The sequence below is a fragment of the Mytilus californianus genome, unplaced genomic scaffold (genome assembly GCF_021869535.1).
Source record: "Mytilus californianus isolate M0D057914Y unplaced genomic scaffold, xbMytCali1.0.p SCAF_5, whole genome shotgun sequence".
Classification (NCBI taxonomy): domain Eukaryota; kingdom Metazoa; phylum Mollusca; class Bivalvia; order Mytilida; family Mytilidae; genus Mytilus; species Mytilus californianus.
The window spans coordinates 100,917,576-100,938,702 of NW_026262701.1; the positions used below are offsets into that span (position 1 = coordinate 100,917,576).

The 21,127-nt window shown below is 34.2% G+C and overlaps 1 protein-coding gene across 1 annotated transcript; it reads right to left on the bottom strand.

The window, feature by feature from the left end:
- Window positions 1-12,681: 12,681 nt before the first annotated feature.
- LOC127702117 (uncharacterized) lies at window positions 12,682-20,206 on the bottom strand. Its single transcript, XM_052206190.1, has 2 exons — window positions 20,078-20,206; window positions 12,682-16,415 (listed from the first exon to the last, which is right to left on the bottom strand). Exon 2 carries the CDS (start codon window positions 16,406-16,408, stop codon window positions 13,241-13,243), a length of 3,168 nt encoding a protein of 1,055 aa, XP_052062150.1. The 5' UTR covers window positions 16,409-16,415; window positions 20,078-20,206; the 3' UTR covers window positions 12,682-13,240.
- Between the last annotated feature and the right edge of the window lie 921 nt (window positions 20,207-21,127).

Below are 21,127 nucleotides of genomic sequence, written 5' to 3' on the forward strand. Positions count from 1 at the left end.
TTATACAGACATCATGGAAAATCTACAGAATTCGATATTTCATAAAGAACAACCATGGAACTAAGGAATACGCGCGTGAAATTCCCCGATGTAATGGGTAGCAACGTCCGGGGACATGGGTTAGCAACACCCAGGGGCTATGGGTTTTGTAACGACGTGCGTTAACCAATCAAACTCCTAGAAATATACTAAGCCGGGGATAAACCATATTACGTCCCGTAAACGGGCGTATAAAAACTATATGTTAAAAAAAGGGGATGTAAAATACTGCTGTGTAGATAGTACACTATTTGATGACTTCGCGTCATCCCCCAAAAAAATAGACAATAATTTTATCGTAAAAAAACATTCAAAGTAAATTTCTAAAGATATGGAATAAATCTTATTTAGTAATTTTGCATGATAAAAATGGAAATTCATTAGGTCTACTTAATCATAGGATTATCAAATAGTTTTAATCTTTGAAATTTGTTTAACGAGATTATTTTAAAGTCGAATTCTCAAATTTGTTGATACTTTTAACATATGCTCTCTCTCCTTTAAGTAAGCTCCATCAGTCCAAAACTAGCCAAAACCTACACCCAGTAAAAGGAAATACAATTATCTATCGGAATAATTTTTTCACACAAAAAAGTAGTCGCCAGACCACTTTTGATATGTGTTAAACTGCTTTATTTTTCACCAATTTTATACTTTACCATAACAAAAAATATCTACCGCAAATGACCAAAATTTCCTGCTTGAATTTTGGATAAAAATGTTCCTCTAAAAGGTCAAGCAAAGTGGAATAAAGCAAAATTAAACGAAAGTAACAAAATCAGAGTATGAACCATGCATATCGTTTAACTCAAGTTTTTAATACCAATTCCAAACTGAAAATATACACTACAAAATAATGCCATCGTGTTAAATTAAACGCCACAACACTTATAAAACCAAAATAGCTTGTACATGCATACAAGCTTTTTTTAGTTGCTTGCGTCTTATATGTACAAGGTGCACCGAATAACAATCGTTCTACTTCATTAAAACAAATCTGTGTCATAGAGTTGAGGGTATGGATGGGTAAAAAAATATAACAGAGAAAAGTGGCCTTAAACATTAAAGAATACAGAAATAAAGACACCCCTCCCCCCCCCCCAAAAAAAAAAAAATCATCTAGACCCTCATTGACAGTGTTTCTATAATAAAGATAACTTGTGTTTCAAATAATGCATCATCCTTCATGTTGAATTGTAGCAAACTTCATGTATGAGAGTAAAAGGTGATGTGGTATAAAAGTCAATGAGACAGACCCCAACAAACAATACCAAGGGCAACAGTCAGTCTTCAATAATAGATCGTTTTGAAACTTTCTATACATTTATGTGACAATATCAATTTAGCACCGATCGAGTCTAAAAAAGTTGTGAATAAATCAAAACAGAAATTATCAATGATCTGCTATTAGGTCCGAGAACACAGTTATCGTACAAATATAGTCCCTAGTGTGGACAGTATATAACTTGCAAATTTTTTTTCATACACTTTCCAAATTTATTTCTTTATATTTTATGCATGACATATTAAGTAAAGGGATGAAATTGCATGTTTAAACAAATTTGGGTGCTAAATCTTTATGTTAAGTAGTGATTTGGTCCAGTTCAAAAAGGTCAAAAACTAGTATGTCTGAAGCTGTCAAACTGAATTTTAGAAACCCTTAACATAGAATTGTCAATATTTTGAGTTAGAGTTGGTAGACTTTTCTATAATTTTGATATTATTTGTCCCAATAGTAGTACACTACACTGGAAAAAATCTTTTTGAGATAGAGCAAAAAAAAAATTTCATCCCGTAATTATTGTGGAAATTATGCTTGATGGACAATAGAAATGCTAAGACAGTAACATTTATCTTATTTACTCAACATATTCGTTAACAAAGAAAAATATATCCTTCTAAAGTTAATTTACAACCCGGTTATTGTGTCGTGTTATCCTTTTTAATCTAACTGTAAATCACATCTTTCCGGATATCTTATACTAACACTGATAATGTTGTAAGCCGGTTTAAAAACTCAAATAATGAAAACATGACGACAATAAATAAATATATGATATATAACCAAATGAATAAAAAAAAAAATATTTAAAAAGATAATTAAATTTATGAATTAAATGTATTACAAATATTATGTATAAATGCATATTCATATTCATAATTATAAATATTATGGATATTTGAGTACAATCTAATTAAAATATATATCTCTGATTTCGTTATACTAATTTTTATTCACTAAAGTTCTGTACTGATTACATGACTAGTAATTTCTTGGAGACAATATAGTTACCACTTCAGTCTAATCCTCTTTTTTCGTATGAAAAGAGATACCTAGTGTGCAATAGTTACAGATTTTCTAATGAATAGAATTTCTATCAAATACACAAAAATCAAATGTTATTACATCAAAAATATTCTGTGTGATATATACATTATTTCTACAAAAAACTGACAAAATCAGAATACCAATGCATAGTCGATCTTTTAATATATTCACTTTTATCTTGAAGATTCAAAAATGAAATTCCTAAATCTATCTTTCTTTCTCACAAAATGACATCTCTAATACTCATATGATAACTATGAAATGCATGCAACTGCTGATAACCATGTAGTGATGTGAAAGAAGGTATACATAATCATACATATTTGGATATTTCCCCCATTGTTTGAAATGAATATTCCAGTATAGTAAAAGTGAAAAGTTACGAAAACATTTTATGTTTACATATAGAATTTTAAAAAAAAAAGTAGCTACAAATAGACATGTGTTTCTTAATTATATAAGTTACTATATAAATTCAAAGAAAATCAAAACACAACTATGAACTTCGGAACGCTTATAACCGGAGCAACTCAATTAATAATTGCTTATGTTGCATTTACCTAAATAAGATAAGTCTAAAACAATGACAGTAAGACTACCGAACTATTTTTGAAGAAACTATCGACACAGATATATGTCCCGCCTGTCGACAGAAAATTCAGAATAAGACAATCTGATGGACAGCAACATTGCTAATTAATTCAAAGTTGCTAGACCAATGACCTAGAGAACAGGGCCTCGAAATGGTCAAATAACTGAGATGTACTGATAGTAATTCCACTTTATAGGAAATATCATTGATCTATCCCAAGTAGTTCCTATCAGACTAACTTTAGCAGAAAAAGAAACACATATGTCTCGCCTTCCGCGACTTTCGTCGAAAACGAGACAAAAAGTTTTAACATATCCAATCTTCAATGATGGTTAAGGGACTTCAGTGGCCGAGTGGTCTAAGTAGTTCTTGTCGCCATATTATATAGCCAAGAGTACTGAAGTGGTACCCTGGCAACATGAGGATTATGAGTTCGAACCCATTTAGTGGCATATGAGACTCCGAGTCCGACCTGAATTCCATTAATGTAATGACAAGACCACATCATATGAAGACGTTTGCACACAATATAATACGCATCACGTAAAGCAGCATGCACATAATATAAAGACATGCACACATCATATAAGTCATTTGCACATAATATATAATGTCAAATGGACATCATATAAAGGTGACTGCACATCATATAATGTCAAGTGCACGTCATATAATGTCGTTTCCACATCATACATGAATATAGACAAAAGCTCATAACATTAGGATAAAGTCACATAATATAATGATGAGTTCACCATGTTCACTTCATATGATTAAATGTGGACCATATATAATGCTATATATTTGCACGTCAGTGGATATCATATAATGACAAGTCACGTCATATAATGACAATTACACATCATATCATGACAATTGCACATCATATCATAACAATTACACATCATATAATGACAATTGCACATTATATCACAACAATTACACATCATATAATGACAATTACACATCATATAATGACAATTGCACATCATATAATGACAATTACACATCATATAATGATAACCGCACACCATATCATAGCTGCACATCATATCATGACATTTGCACATCAAATAATGACAAGTGCACATTATATAATGTCTTTTCCACCTCATATAAAGATCACACTATACTTAGACAGTTTTGGTGTTCCATACATATTAGTGTTAAGTATGTGGTATAAAAATAGAAGTTGAATTTAATCACGTGACAAACAATGAAAACACAAAAATCAAATCCTGTACCCAAACAAACGCCTGTATTCTCCTCACTATATTGTTAATTTCCTCGAAAGTGAAACCCCAAGGAAAATACGTCAGATTCTCTGTTACTGAAAATACATCAGGATCACAAATAAGTTGAAATATTAAAAGTATTTCAAATTTACTGAAACAAATTTATAAACCCCCAAAAGAAAAATATAAGGGTCCATTCCTCAAGCGGCTTTGAAAAATCGTAATTTTAAATTGACAATCTTTTAAATGTCTCCAAGATCAAGGACACCTAAATGTAAATCGTTTTATATAACCTATTGGAATTGCTCATATCTGATGTAAGTCAAGATACCAGGAGAAAATATTTATTTATATAACCAAGGATGTATGAGGGGCCTGATTTGGGGGGGGGGGATATCATCACGATTCACGAGTTGATTTTTTTGTCAATCACGATTCACAGAAAATAAATTTCCATGATCACGGATCACGAAAATATAAAAAAAAAAATCTGTAGAAAAACGGATCACGATAGCGAAAATGCGCCGATCACGAAGAACGAAAATAACCCATCAGGCCCCTCATGTATATATAGTACTATATAAATCCTTGATATAACATATACTTACATTATAGTTTATTTCTCAGCATAACGTGTATTTGACCCAACCCGTGACCATTGACTGATAGTAGCTACGATTTTCATTAAAATTATTTTTCTAATCTATATGCCGGATTTTGTACAAAAGGTTTATTTAGAATGAATAAAACCATCACTATTCATTTTCCAATTAGCATTTAGAAGCTTTTTAACGTTTTACACCTGAATTTTAATTTTTGTCTATAGACAAAAATTCGATGTTAAGCCAACCCTTATTCATATGACCTATATTGACCTTAACTCCGCAGTTCCAAATGCGCAATCGCAAGTTGTCCCTCGAAGGGAAAATGTCGAACAGAGGAATGTTATCGCGGAAATGGAACGTGTGTTTACAGTTTCTGCGAGAAAAAGAAACAGTAAAGAGGTGCAGACAAGTTATTGTAAATTGAAAATAAATAACGGCGATGAGATCGGTCATTAGAATCATTTACAAACACCCGACACGCAGATAAAGTCATTATATAAGCAGTCGACATTACGACGGTTTGCGAAATGTAAAAAATATTTCTGAACTTTTCGAATCCAGATCACATGAAAATAAATCGCGACGTGTTCAAATCATTATTGTCCAAAATATCTTTATAAATTTAAGAGCAGTGATCTCACAACTTAGAAGACATTAAAAATCAACTTCTTACAATTTAATATTATTCTTCCGGTGTACCCTGCATGAAGGCCCCAATTCAATTCACAAACACGTGTATACGTTATCGGCATTGTTTTGTCATACAAATATAAAACAAGTGTATAATATCGCCAGTGTTGGAGAACCTTGGGTTCGAATAATATGCAGGCATTTGGTATATTTTGTTGTTTTGTCATAATTTGATAAATGGTTTCAAATATATACGTTTAATCTAAAGAAATTGTCGAATACGTAAGAAAACAAAAGCACATGTTTATATTTATTTATATCTTGGTCATCTCACTCGCTGTGTCGGCAAAGTTCGGAAAGTAAACCCGATGCATAATTAATGAGACGAAAAGGCACGCGCTACACGATATTAATTATCAATTATTAACACTTCTGTACTTTATATAAACATTCCACCGATCTTATTGTTAATTTAAAGTACATATCTTTGATTTTAGCAGCTTTAAAACTTGGTCATAATTTTGTCAAAATCGTAGCTACTATCCCTTTAATGTTTCCAAAATAAATGACAACTCAACCAGAGTCGGATTTAGGGGGGACTGGATGCCCGGGTCACCTTTATGGAGCTACATTTATGGTTAATCCAGCATTTTTACCGGTTCCACTCCGAAAGTTGTCTAATTTGCCCCCCAACCCCTCCAACCCTTTTTCAAAATCCTGGATCCGCATCTGTCAACTATATTGTTTTTTTTTTATAAATGTAAAAATTAATTAATGTAAATTGTCTCAATAAAAACCGCCTCGGTTAATGTCTCACGCCAGCAACGGGAACGATGTCACTTCGAGCAAGAGGTCGAGGGTTCGATACCCGGCCAAGTCAAACTTAAGATTTAAAAATTGGAATTGCTGCGTGAAACACATCTACGTGAAAGAAGACCGATCGAATTAATCAGAATAACTTGTGACGTTTCAGGGTAGGGTGCCACGCTCTCTGTACGCCAAAGAACCCTTGCAACAACTCTCTGAGTGGTTCTTAGGTGGGAAGGCAAGGCAAGGCAAGGCAAGGCAAAACTCTGTGCCTATCGATCAACATCCATCATTTTCAAGTGGCTGGCATTCCAAATGTCACTATCTTCATTCCTGTCGACCTACTTTGAAAACCTACTTATTTGATTCATTGTTATTTTTTCTCGTCATGAATATGAATGAAATATTTGCCACTGGACGTTTATAAGCAACCAACCAACAATAAATAATCGGATATGCATGTGTTTTTTGCCACTGGACGATAAACACCAATCCACCATAGCATAAAACGTTACAGAGATCCTCCCACATAAGTCATCATCTTTCAAGTTACACATACAGGTTCGAGATGAGCTTTTTTAAATATATGTATATATGTAGTTCATACGTGTTTCTCGTTTATCGTTTTTATATAGATTAGACCGTTGGTTTTTCCGTTTGAATGGTTTTACACTAGTAATTTTTTTGGGGGGCCCTTTATAGCTTGCTGTTAGGTGTGAGCCAATACTTCGTGTTGAAGGCCGTACCTTGACCTATAATGGTTTACTTTTATAAATTGTAACTTGGATGGAGAGTTGTTTCATTGGCACTCATACCACATCTTCCTATATCTATATACTCAAACACCAACTTGAAAAATTTAAGAAAAAATGAATCATTATGTATGCAGATCCGAAAGAGAGTATATTCAGATAATGGATGACGCGGACTCTAATGAATGAAAAAAGTTTTAAGGTCTGATGAACATATGTCATACATGTATTTGCCCGCGGATTCGACAGGGAATTGTTTGGTAGTAATATGACGGGGTGACTGTGACTTTTGTCTTTTCTATTCTTTCAGATTTAGAATTTGCTAAACCACCAGAGGCTCAGGCTGTCATTGGTGTGAGATGTAGGAGAAACAAATACGGTTGCAGTAGTTTTGCAAGACAACTGACAACCACCACGCGTATTGGCGTCTGCAAAATCGATTAAAACCAAGGATGCCACTTAATTGGGGCATTAACTCAGCGATTTGTCTTATGCTCTTCAACAACGAGAAAAAGAACAAGTACTATCATTCCAACGCGTGAATATTGGGACAATACATTTTTTGAATGCAGTAATACAGAGAAAAGTTTTTGTGGAACAACGACGAGATCTGTACTGCCATTTCTGACTTCCCCTCCGATTTAGAACGGTGTATAAATGGTGGTTAATTCGTTGCTAGTGGTTGTTACCAGATGGACGGTCGGGATAGTTCAGATGTTGATGCACAGGAAATACTAATTGTATAGTTTAAAAGTCATGTGATGAAGGAATTTCCAATTTTGCAATTTGTGGAATCTTTTTGCCTCCCAGAAATGATCAAGGGCTTCATGTAAAATCAATCGTTAATGCTAAATTTCCAAACGCGAGTATCGCACGAAATCGGTCAAGTGGGCTTGTTAAAACGAGAAAAATGCAACAATTCTGAACGAAAGCCTGAAACCATTATATAAGAAAACTAGCAGTGGTTTATCTCTGTAAATTAACCTTAGTTTCAGGTATAGAGATGTGATCTATTTCTGTGACATGTGCTTTTGACCATCCACAAGAACCTGCGGTCATCCGATGTTCAGTACTTCAGTACTTTGATTTTATCTATATGTGTAGCATCCGTTTAGATTTGAATCGAACCTTTGGTGATCAAGTTGTATACAATTACTGACCTGAGTTTCAATTTTATTTCTTGATACTGCGCTACAGGCGTTTTTCTTCTGTAACTTCCTCATAGAAGAATGAAAAATGTTGACAAAAAGTTAATTTTAACGCGGTTAGTGATTACAACAAAAAAAGTAAAGGACAAAGTTCATTTTAGGTCAAATATGGCCTTGAAATTCAACATTATCATTAAATATCAAATGGTCATGATTTGGTTCTTAAATGGGTCTATTTCAAAAGCATTACTACTAGGTTAATCAAATCTCTTCATTCGAGTACATTCTAGGTTTTATGATCAGCAAATTTTGGATATATTGTGAAAAAACGATGATTTTGTGCATTTTTTGGACCTAAAAGCTGAAGGAAACCCTTGGCCGCAACCTAGGATCCAAAATTATCAGTGGCCAAAAGTTGCCAAAGATGAGATTGAATCCATAGACACAAAAACTTTCTGGTTCAGGGGTGGTGGCAAAAGTAAAAAATGTTAATAACTGTTAAAAATTATCGAAACTTTGACCAAAATTGACGTTACAACATAAATGATAGATACTTGAGGGGTCATTTCTTTGTCATTTTTAATGTGATGTGACAAAAAGCAGTTATTTTGTATTAAGATAGTTCTTTGTGAAATTTGTAATATTTTGGCCTGATTAAAAAAACGTTAAAATCTTAGGGCCAATTTTAACCCTTCATGAACTTCGGCCTTTGAAGTTTAAGCTTTATATGCACTACTGTTGTGACTTTTAGCTTTCGTACTCTTTTTGTTCAAGGATTTGATTCAAAAAAAAATTTTTGAACATATATTTTTCAGTATTTCAAAATGATATTTTAGCCGTTGTATAGTTGGTTTTATTTTCGTTATTAAATTTAATGGATATATATACTGACTAAGTATAAAAACGCTATCGTGCGGCCATATATCAGGCATTAACAACAATAGAAAGACATTGTTTGCCACCATTTTAATAGTCTGGACATCCAATCCTTTCTATGCGAGTTTGCATCATCAAAAAAATATACCACAGGACTAACAATCCTCATTTCGCAACACCTCTCCGTAGGCACTATAATTGATTCGGGAATTGGAAACAACTGCGACACCATATGGTTGCAATGACAAAATTGATGGTTTGGGTATTCTATCTAGTCCCTCGTGTAATTCGGCGAACGCGATGAATATTTTCGAATCTACTCTTCGACGTAGACGCAGTCGTGGTGATCGTCATTATTTACCACCTACTCTCCATGATGTCTATATAAATGACCTTCTGCCATTTATACAAAAGTCGTTGGGTATTCATCACACTCGCACCAAGCTTTATTCACTATCGCTTTCAAAACTTCATTCTCTGTACAACTTATGTTTGGAAAACATTGCCACAAACCCCCATTCAAATCTATACAAACTTACAGCTATCATCTCGGATACTAGTATTGCAAGTCACAGACTTTTCAGACCGGTAAGCATTGGAAAAGATGAAAAGGAGAACATATCCTTTCTAAAACTTACCTTTGCCAATAAAAGTCTCAATGCTTTCAATTTGGGCAATATCCCTGATCATAAATCAGTTCACTGGAAAATACCTCATTACGTTAAAGATCAGTCTGTAACTAGCATCTCTTGTACCTATACCAAACCATGCAATTGCAACTTAAATTTTCAATTACAAACACGTGTTGCTTGATCTCAATATTGACGACGTCAAGTTTCAATCTCCTGATTGTATCTGCTAGCTCCCCATTCACATATGATCCGGCTGGCCCCGTTAAATCTGGTGACATGAGCATAGTAAATAACACTTCTCTGTGAAATGTGTTATCCAAAGGCCCGAAATATAGCGAGCCTAAATCCATCAATTGGAAACACAATTTCAACATACGGATGGATCAGTTAAGGATTATAATGGGCTAAACGCGAGAAAGAAGACGTAGATAATCTTTCCAAATGAATTTAGGCTGTGAAGTTGTTGATACCAATTTGAATTAAAAAAAAATGAATGAGTTTATGAATATACATGCTTTGTCGAGCTTTAAATGTTGATAAGCACCTGTCCTACCTCCATGACAAATATGTGGTTGTCCCCAAGATGATTTCAGCTTTCCAATTGTAAACTTTCTATTTCTATGTAGCAACATTCCAGCAGCGCCTGCATATTGAGTACATATCTCTCAGTTGATACGATATTTCAGAGCTTGCATTTTCTATCATGATTCCCTTCATAGAGGGTTGCTGCTTTGCTTACAAGAAAATACTTAACCAGGAGTTCCAGGTGTTGAAGTTGAAATCGTCCCTTCTAAAAGTTTTACGGACGCCATCGCGAGTTGGTTGGCCGTTATGGAATATCTGTTTCATAGATGACGACTAATATGTTCCATATTTTAGCACACCATTAATCTCTATTCTTTATTTTTTAGCACAGTATTAATCTTCTCTTTTGACTTTTTAGACCCTTTTTCTCTATTTTTTATTTGGCCCATTTTTCTCCAACCTGTAAACCCCATCGAGACCCTCTTTTATTAGTAAAGCTTTGTTATATTATGTTTGCTGTGTCCCTGCATAATGAAATGTGATCTACATAATAGTACTACTCTTCATACGACACTATGTACTTATATTTCATAATATTCAGGATCTTTACATGGTGAAATGGGTTCATATTAACTGTCAGTGTTTTATATTCCACCGAGTCGTCAGGCAAATTGGAGCCCATATCTAATGTGAAGCCCGAATACACTGTGCCCGAATAACAATTACATAATATATAAGTTCCCTGATTTTAACATCTATTACCATTCGGATCTTTGTTTTTGTTCACAAGGGATATTGATTCATATCCACTGCCAAGTTAACCAACCAAATTGCACGATTAGTCAGGATATTTCCCTCTAGATTATGTATCCCATATAAAGATTTCTGTGCATATGATACGTCTTTCTGGAATAACCCTTGTCTGATATGCACGAGATCAAAAGCTTGAAGGGACTTTTGATATGTGTTGCTATAACTATATATCTATAGTATTCGCGTTACGCACTACTCTTTTCCCCCTTTCCTGATGGTACTATCCGCCCAGGAGCAAGTGTTTCGGGATTGACATGAATTAATTTTGTTTCTATAATTATGTAATAGTTGCAATTTCCATGGGAACAGTATAACGGAGATAGACTATCTTGTTCTATTGTGTTCTTTTGGCTTGGATTTGACTTTGTCTTACTCACAAATGCTTCATGTATTTTTGCGTCGATCGCACACAATAAAGGTTATTCCAAAATCATGCGTGAGCGCAATGAAATTGGTATCGCTTGTTTATAATACTTAGCCTAGTAGTAATAAAATTTGTCAAAAATACATGCAAAGAAATCATTGATAAGAGGAAACAGCAGTTTACAGATGTTCAATTCTCCAAAATCCATTTTAAATTTACTGACCAAGAGAAAAAAACCTTGTTAGAATTGCACGAACTCCAACCGAATAGAGTCATTAGAGACAGGGTGAGCTTCAATATCCTGCTATAATAGAAAAACAAAGGATATGGGGTATCCATACATGAAACAAAATCAGTACATGCAAAACAAGCAACACACAAAAAACAAAGGAAGAACGTTTTATTGCTGTTCTTCATCTAAAAGTCACAGTGATGTGAAAGACTGGTGATCCTTGTAGAACACATACTGACTGATAATTGGAATAATACAAAAATGTATGAATGAATTCTAAAATTGAGAGCATATATTGCCTATTTCTCAGATATGAAGTTTGACCCGAACTTATCAAATCATTTTCAGGTTCGCTGGTGAAACAAAGAATAAACTGTTGACACAGAGAAATGTCTCGCCTGTCGGCATAAAATTCAGAAAAAGACAATCTAATGACAGCAACATTGCTGATTAATTCAAAGTCACCGGACCAACTAGTGGGTAGGGCCTCGAAAAGGTTGACAAACTCAGATGTAGACAGCAATGTAACTTTATAGAAAATATAGTCTCTTGTAAGTAGTTCCTATCAAACTAACCTTAATCAGAAACATTAACATTGAAAATCGTTAAATGATTGAAAGTCACTGAACCATGGCATAGGAAGCAGGGCCTTGAAATAGTCGTATAGATATTAATGCAACTTTATAGAAAACATCATTAACCTATCGCACTGAGTAGTTCATATCAAACTAACTAAAGCAGAAAACTTATCATTGAAAATTGTTAATTCATTCAAAGTCACTGGACCATGTCCTAGGGGACACGGCCTCAAAATAGATGTTAAACTGATATGTACTGATAGTAATGCGACTTCATACAAAATATCAATGATCTATCACCAGTAGGTCTTATCGAACTAACTAAATTGTTGACGCCGGAGACGGAAAAGCAATCCCTATGTCTCGCTAAATCCGAGACTTTCGTCGCAGGTGAGACAAAAAAATATTGTTTCTATCATGCAAAATACACAAATAAAGTCCGATAAATCGATTATCATCATATTTATATTGTAATATATCAGCTGCTCGACATAATATGAAGCCTTTCTGAACTCGTTTGCTGCGCTCACTTGACAAAAAGCTTCATATTGTGACTCGCAGCTGATATTTTACAATATCAATATGCAGACAACCTGATAATCGGTACTTGGTGTTCTAGATAAAGTATTATACTCTTGCCATATACTTATATTTCTACTATAGTAATTATGGATCGCATGCAGTTTATCGCTGAAGTTCCTAAAGACCCAAATAATCATTCAGATATTAAGAATATATTAAGAAGACTTATATGAGCTCATATTTCCCGTTTGTGTCCTATATCCAATTCGTTTTATGACTCGGAGGATATAAAGCACTCACAGAGAATATGCTGAAATCTTGTAATATATATATAATTTATGAAAGAAACTTGATGGATCTATTGATAAAGCCGCGCAATTAAAAACGGATAAAAAATAATAATAAATGATATTTTTTCCGAATGATATTGCCAGATTATATTATATAATGATTATGAAAAACCAACACACTTCTGAGGTGATATGGGTTCATATTTCCTGTCAGTGTTTTACATCGCTTGAATATATATACTGGAAAGTAGAAAAAATAATGTCATCAGATTTAGTCGTAAGAAGTAACCGGCTTAGGTTGTTTATAATTTGCGACAGGAGTAAAGTTAACATGATATCCAAAAGCCTGTGGTCCGACTACTTCTAAGGCTTTTGGCGTCTTCATTATATCTGGTACTGGCAGCACTAGGACAGAGCATCGAAGCCCATAACGGACCATTTCGGTAGTAATGGGTTCGGCAGTATCGTTGTCTACAATTGTTATCAAATCAGGGGTACAAGCAACGACATTTGGTGTGTTATTTTTCTCTTCGGTACTTTTACGTGCAATCAGATTCTCATTTTGAAATTCAATGAAGAGAAATTGTCCGGAAAAACTTTCAAGTCCAGTTACATCAACAAAACCTTTGCTGAAACCTCCGGTTGTCTCTCGTCTAACGTCGGTTATTTTCCCCGATATCAACTTTTTACCATCCTCATGGTTTATTATTGCTTCTATAGGATCTGCTTTCTCCTTTCTCGACGTCATTATTACGTTTCCAAGATTCCATGCTCTGCTATATGACAACAAGATTGTTTTATTTAAAACTTCGCTTTTTGTAAGGGTTGAAAAAATGATTCCAGCCATACATCCCATTTCGATTGTCTCCCGTCTGAAAAAAGTTTCTAGGTCTTTAGCAGTGTCCATATGTAACGCTACAGCTCTTCTACCTTTATCGTCTGCTAGTGTGGCAGGATACGGTTTGGCACCATAAATAAAAGGACAAAGCATCTGCAGTTCAGGGAAAGCCCTTCCCATCCCATCACAATCAAGAACAGGCAATCCCAACTCTGCTCCGACCAATAAAGGTTCAATGGCATTCAGTCCTCCTATTTCAGCACCCATTAGTCCGACTATGTTCTTTTTCCCTTCTAAGTTAGTGATCGACCCACTGTCTCTTTCCGAGATTGTTGCGTAGTCCTTAATAAATGTACAACCAATGCCTGTTTCAATATCAACGCCATCTTTGATATGAAGATCGCCATCCTGATATTGTCCTACTGCATATAGATCCTTCATACATCGAAGAGCAGTTAATATTTCACCACTCACTAATTTCTCAGAAATAACATACGGAGCACCTATGAAGGCAGACAGAGCAATCAAATCGTTATTTTCACTTCTGTTCCTAAAGAAAGTATCTGGATTAACAATTTTTATTTCCTTGCCATTGATAATTGCACGTTTTGCTAAGACTTTACCAAGATTTGGAGAACCGCCACCACCGCAACCCAATATACCCGCTCCTATTCCTATACATTCAATATCGTAAACTGAAAGAATCCATTCATTATTTTCATTAATAAAAGGCGCACTTTGTACTATTATTCCGTCCTGCTTGCCGGCATTTATGATGTGTTCAGTCTGTTCTTTCTCAAATTTACTAGAGTTTTCCAACGTCTGTTCGGATGGAAGGATAAAATCTTTATCAATGATAACGGTAGAAGCCTCATTAGTCGACTTCATGTCACCTACTACCTTACAGTTGATTCTGGTAGCATCTCCGGGTAAATAAGTCATTGGATTGTCTGATTTTTCTAATATGATAATGGTTTCTTTGTCGACTCCTCTTTTCGCTGCTACGTCTGATGCAAATTTAATTCCGTCTTCTTTTGCTTTACGTATTGCCTCCTCCATGATGGCTTTTCTAATTCTTTTCTTGACATCATCATAATTTTCTCTAGGATTTATTTCCATTTCAGTTGTAGTTTTGGCATTGATATCTTCTTCGCTGATCTCCTCAGCTAAATGAACAACATATTCTACTGACCCAGACATCTGACTCAAGGCTGCGCCAACGGCATTTGCAACTTCAAAATGACTCGGAAAAAGGAGGTCTGATGCTCCTTCTAATCCCTTCGTTATATCTAAAATTATTCCGCCACCGCCGACTAATATAACTGGAAGTGGTTCTGCTGACAGTTTAACGCTGTCAATAGCAATTTCTACCATAGATTTTATTTTTTGGATCCCCTTCTTCACCAGGTCAAGTGGCAAATGAGAAACATTTGTCGAGTTACCCAAGGTGGAATGTCCAGCAGCAACCGCTAAATCTGTGGCGGTCAAACATTCCATTCTGCACGAAGATATATCGCTTTGAAATACAAATGCCTCGTTCATTATGTTATATGCAGCACTCCTGGGTCCAACTGTTACTACAAATTTGTCATCTTCTTTTTGTTGCCCTACATACGAACCACCTCCAAGACCTATACTGTGCACATCAGGCATTCTGAAATTTGTTCTTACACCGCCGATCTTTATTTCTGTAGATGCTTCTCTTGGAAACCCTTTCCTTAGAATTCCAACATCTGTTGTAGTTCCACCTATATCAACAACAATACCATCTTTGATTCCTGACAGGAATGCGGCTCCTCTCATGCTGTTTGTCGGTCCAGATGCAAATGTACAAACTGGATGTTCCAACGCGTATTCTTCTCCGACTACAGTGCCATCATTTTGCGTAAGATACAATGGGCATGTAAGTCTTAAACTTAACAAAGCGTCTGTAAACCCCTTGATTGTTTTTTTGCATAATGGTTTCAAGCTCTCATTCAGAATAGCGGCATTTTCTCTTTCTATCAGACCTGCATGGCCTATCTCATTCGATAATGTAATGCTTGCATTTGGAAATTTAGATAGGATTATGGTATTCACTAATTCTTCCTGCTCCTTTCGTAACGGAGAGAATATCCCACAAATCACAAAATTTGAAATGCCTTCTTTGTATGACTCTGATACTATCTTTAATATTTCAAGTCTATCGATAGGTGAAATTTCACGTCCATCAACCTGATAACCTCCACTGACGAAGTGCGTCCCACCATTTAAGCATGAAGCTAAATCAGGAGGAAAATCAGAGAATGGCGGCACTTGTCGTGATGCTGTTCCGCATAATCGTAAAACCGTTACTTTTGTCAGTTCTTTCCTCTGTACAACTGCATTTACAAAATGTGTTGTTCCAATATTAACGCGTTGTATTGCCAGTTCCTGTTGCTTATTTCTCTGACTGATCGCAAGAAGAATAGCATGTGAAATACCTGAAGTAACATCTTGGGTTGTAATTGATTTAGCAGATGACAAGACTCGGGGTTGTTTACAATTTATTTGTAAAATGGCAGCATCGGTATTGGTACCTCCGACGTCTACACCAATGACACATTGTAATATTTTATCCATTTTCAGCCTGAAATAAAATGTGTAATTAGTATATTATTTCTACCGTTTATTAGACACCAAAGTCCCTGATCCATTCTCAATTGTCCTTGACAAGAAAGAAGGTTAATCCGAATTTTGAAATCACCAATTTATGGAAAAGGATCAGACAAGGGGCAAAAGCTCGGTTTTCACTAAATTTGAGGTATGTACAACCTGGGACATAATATATATAGTTAATATTATAGTCCAAGGTACAACATTGATTCTCCATAAAAATTTTAATGTATTTTTGGGGGTTTTGTAAGAGTGCATTTTATTTACTTCTTGTCAGATTTTACCACGTTTTTCCCTCTGATTTCTTATAAAATTCCCTGTCTACGTTTTTTTCCTAGTTAGATTTGGCCAAGCTCTTTTGTTTTCGGAGAAAAAAATGATATATCTGACAACTTTTCTATTACCGAATACAGACATACAGTGTCTTTTTTCTGCTCGGATATGCTTGAATATCAAAAAGGTCTAGGACCAAATCTGGAAGTCTCAGTTTTCATTTTTAGTCATGTTGATAAGGTGTTTCTTTCGATTCTTCATAAAATTCCCTGCCCATGTTTAAATTTCAGATTTGACCTGCTCATGCTGTACTCAACAGAGCCCTTTATTTTTATGTTGACAAATCGCAATACGATTCTTAAATCTGCAATGATGGTTTTGCTATGTATAAAATGTAGACTATGTTGAAACCTGGGACATAATATATTGTTAGTATAACAGTCCTAGGTTGTCTTATATTCATATGATGAAGACATAATCTTTCAATCAGTTTAATTGAGGTCTGGAGCTGGTATCATTTTTAATTTTAGTTTCCTGTGTATAATTTGGAGTTTAGTATGACGTCCATTATCACTGAACTAGTATACATATTTGTTTAGGGGCCAGCTGAAGGACGCCTTCGGGTGCGGGAGTTTCTCGCTGCATTGAAGACCCATTGGTGGCCTTCGGCTGTTGTCTGCTCTATGGTCGGGTTGTTGTCTCTTTGACACATTCCCCATTTCCATTCTCATTTTCACTATACAAATCCTTGTTGTAACACCTTGAGTGATAGTGTGTGTGTCTTCAACTCAATAAACTAAATGTAATCTCGAGGAGTTGTATACAAATCCTTGGTAATCTAAAACGGATTGATTGGCGATAATTGAATGCAAAATTATTCGAATTTTAACACTATAATGACTCCGACCTCCATAACGACAGCATGCTTGGTGGAAATACATCCACGTCAATTTTAAACTCGTCGCGTACGGTGTTGGTGATAATACGGGTTTTGCTTTCCAGTTCGCCTTTATTGTATTTGTTCGAAGTTTCGGAATTGATAACTCCATAAATGTATATATCAAAATGTGCGTAATTAAAAGTAGAAAGGGAATATGCCTGCAAATTAACACTCTTTTCATTTTGTAACTCGAATGATCCCTAATAACACCAATTTTGCGCTTGTAGACATGTAACAGCGCAATATATGACCAGCGTTGTTTTAATGCTATTCTCGTCTTTGTTTAAACTTTAAAAAAAGAGGTATTCCTAGAAAGAACAATCATTGGTGTAAATGATGCATTTTTTACTTATGACATCATCGTTACCTGGAATTGTCTGACCAGGACTAAAAGTTCACTTTGTTTTGTGGACAAGCCGAAAATAATAAAAAAATATGGATAAGGGGAAGATGTGAGAGTAATATTAAAAAATAATTCAAATAGATTATTCCGAAAAATAATTCAAATAGATTATTCCGAAAAATAATATATCATTTTATTCCGTATATGACAAGGGAAAAAAAAGAAAACGTTAATATTAAAGACTTTAGGTTTGACTAGCAGTCTCTTATATCAATGGCTTATTTCGAACAACGTGTCCATATGTTATATATAAATATAAATTTTATTTAAACGTGAAAAGATGTTTTTTTTAAATGTATGATAAAAAATATGTAGAAGTTTCAAGGGAAAATATTAAAAAGAAAATAAACACGATCTTTTTGTTTGTGTCTAGTCAAAATGTCACAAAACGCCGTTTTTTACATTTTAATTAAAGTATGAGAAGTCATATAAAACAGTTTTGGCGGGAAAACAAATTTGAAATTAAATTTGAAATTTTTGCACAAAAAGTACTATATTACATTAAAATATACATTTCAGGGATTTATTTGACCCCATTATCGACTATATGTCGAAAATATTGACGACACAGTCAGCGACTACTTTTGTCTAGTCATAATGTCACACCATGCTTTTTTACTCGTTTTGACGTTACGTTCTGCATAACTTGACATGAAGTGCCTAACGCTGCAAATATTTTTCATTACATATTTTATGCAAAACCATGATTTTGGGGATTAATCTTTTTTTAGACAATTTCTCAACAGATTTTTATCGAATCTAATTAAAATTAATAACTGTATCCGTTTACTTGTTCATATGTAAAATATTAAACATGGACTAAAATAATCAGAAATGTGTCTCTTGGAGATATTATATATCTGACAAAATAATATATACATTTCTTTCTTGGCCTGAAAAAAAAAGTTTTGAAAAGTTGCTCAGCAATTAAAACAACCACAATGGCACAATACTTTAAACATTATTATATCTGCACGAAATGAAAGAAGTACGACGTTATTTATACAATGCATGAAAAATAACGTCAAATTAAGGATGTACACCTCTGAGGAACCAAAAATTTCTAGAATTAAACTTTTTTTCTTAACCTGATTTTTGGGTTTATATGACTGTAAAAAAATAATTGGTGAAGAAAAAATCATATGCTACAGCCATTTGAAAGTACCCAATTTTGATGATTTTCCCATTTTCATCAATTTTTACCCATTTTTGGGCTAATATCATGAAAAAAATCACAGTTTCACAATTAAACTTTTTTTCATACTATCACTAAAGATGAAGTGGACAAATCTGAATAAATTGAACTTAAAAAAACTATAGGTAGGTGTTAGTATAAGATAGTTTTATAAAATTGTGTTGCTTTTTCGTGTCAAATTTACCATGTTGTCAATTTTGTCAATTTGAGATTTTTCTCTTTTTTTAGAACAAAAAGCATATTATTTCAACTTCTGTGTTATAAATGATTGAAAAAATACATATCTAAGAAATTTGAAAAGAAAAAAATGATATGGGATGTACATGTATCTGGTAAAATTATTTCTTGTACCCCTCACCCATTTTCTCAACATTTTGGCTGAGACCGACTTGATTGGTTATAAAATTTTTAAATTTTATTACTCAAAAACTACTTATTGTAAATACACAATTTTTTTTACAGAGTTAAGTTTGATTATAAATTCATTGATATTTTCCACTTGTATCACATGTTTTGGAAATAATTCCAGAACGAGATTTCAACGAGACTGAAACGTCAGAAGAATACATCATTAACGTTACCGGAACTAACACCAACACCTTACGCGACGTCTAATATTATTATTATAAGACTTTAGGTTTGACTAGCAGTCTCTTATGTCAATGGCTTATTTCGAACAACTTGTCCATATGTTATATATAAATGCACTGATCTGCATGGGTACCTCCATGTTATTTAACCTTGTCGAATTTATCACTGTGACTTGTCATGCATGGACGTTCAAATTCTTCAATACTTTAGTATTTAATGTAGTTAATCACATACCTAGCTTTCCTGTAGTTGTCGGCTAGGACTTCCAGAACTGGCACGTATTTTTTTTACAATACAATGTATGATGGGGCCCTGTTACAGCTCTTTGGCAAAGGTTTGTTTGGTTTAATGTTTGCTCAAGCATTGTCACATAAGAAAACAACATAAAAAGGAGGATTTAAACTTGTATATATTATATTTAAATTTGATTGGACATTATCAAATAATCAAATTTACCTTTACACAGATTTAACTCCGCCTACTTATATTGTTTGCAGATGTCAATCTTAATAACAATGCTTGAGCAGACATTGATACAAACAAAGCAAGAGCCAAACAAACAAACCTTTGTCTTGCTAGCATTATGAAAAGAGCTGTAAGATGGTGAACTTTTAAACTTTATCTTTTGTCACTATACTTTTGAACTTTATCTATAACTGGGACTAGATCGGGTTATCTCGCATACCACAGCTTTGTGAACTATTTTAAAAAGAGGCCATAAAACAGTACAATAATACGTCAGTTACACCAAACGACAATATTATATATAATATAGGAATTAATTCCCTTTCAACATATCAAGGGTTATGTGACCCCTATGGCCATCTTATTACAGGGGACCTCAAGATCGTTCAAGACTGAAGTGTTAACTTTCCGAAAAAGGACAAAATTCCAAACTAATATCGTTCTCCAACGAAAATAAATTGGAAAGGGAGAGAGGTCTGGTCATTTAAGATTCTTATTTGATTCACTGAATGAATATTGTATCTATTCACATTTCGAAAACAATTTAAATACTAACTAGGGGTCCTAAAGAGACTTTGCCCGGGCGCTCATCTGGATCTGTGTGCATCTTCAACAATGACCACTCTCCAGTTTTATAGACTAGAATATAATTCATGACTAAATTTCTCTTTTTTGTTCATTTTGTATTGCTGATAATTTTTGTTGCTCTCGCCTATAGTTTTTGTCAAATATGCAAAAAAAAAAGGGTTTGCATTTGTCATTTAAGGGCAATAACTCCTATAAGGAGTTTACTGACAATTTATGCAATGTGACTTATTC

Bases quoted from the DNA above. Each gene is read 5' to 3' on its own strand.
- LOC127702117 (XM_052206190.1), bottom strand. From the start codon at position 16,408: ATGGATAAAATATTACAATGTGTCATTGGTGTAGACGTCGGAGGTACC.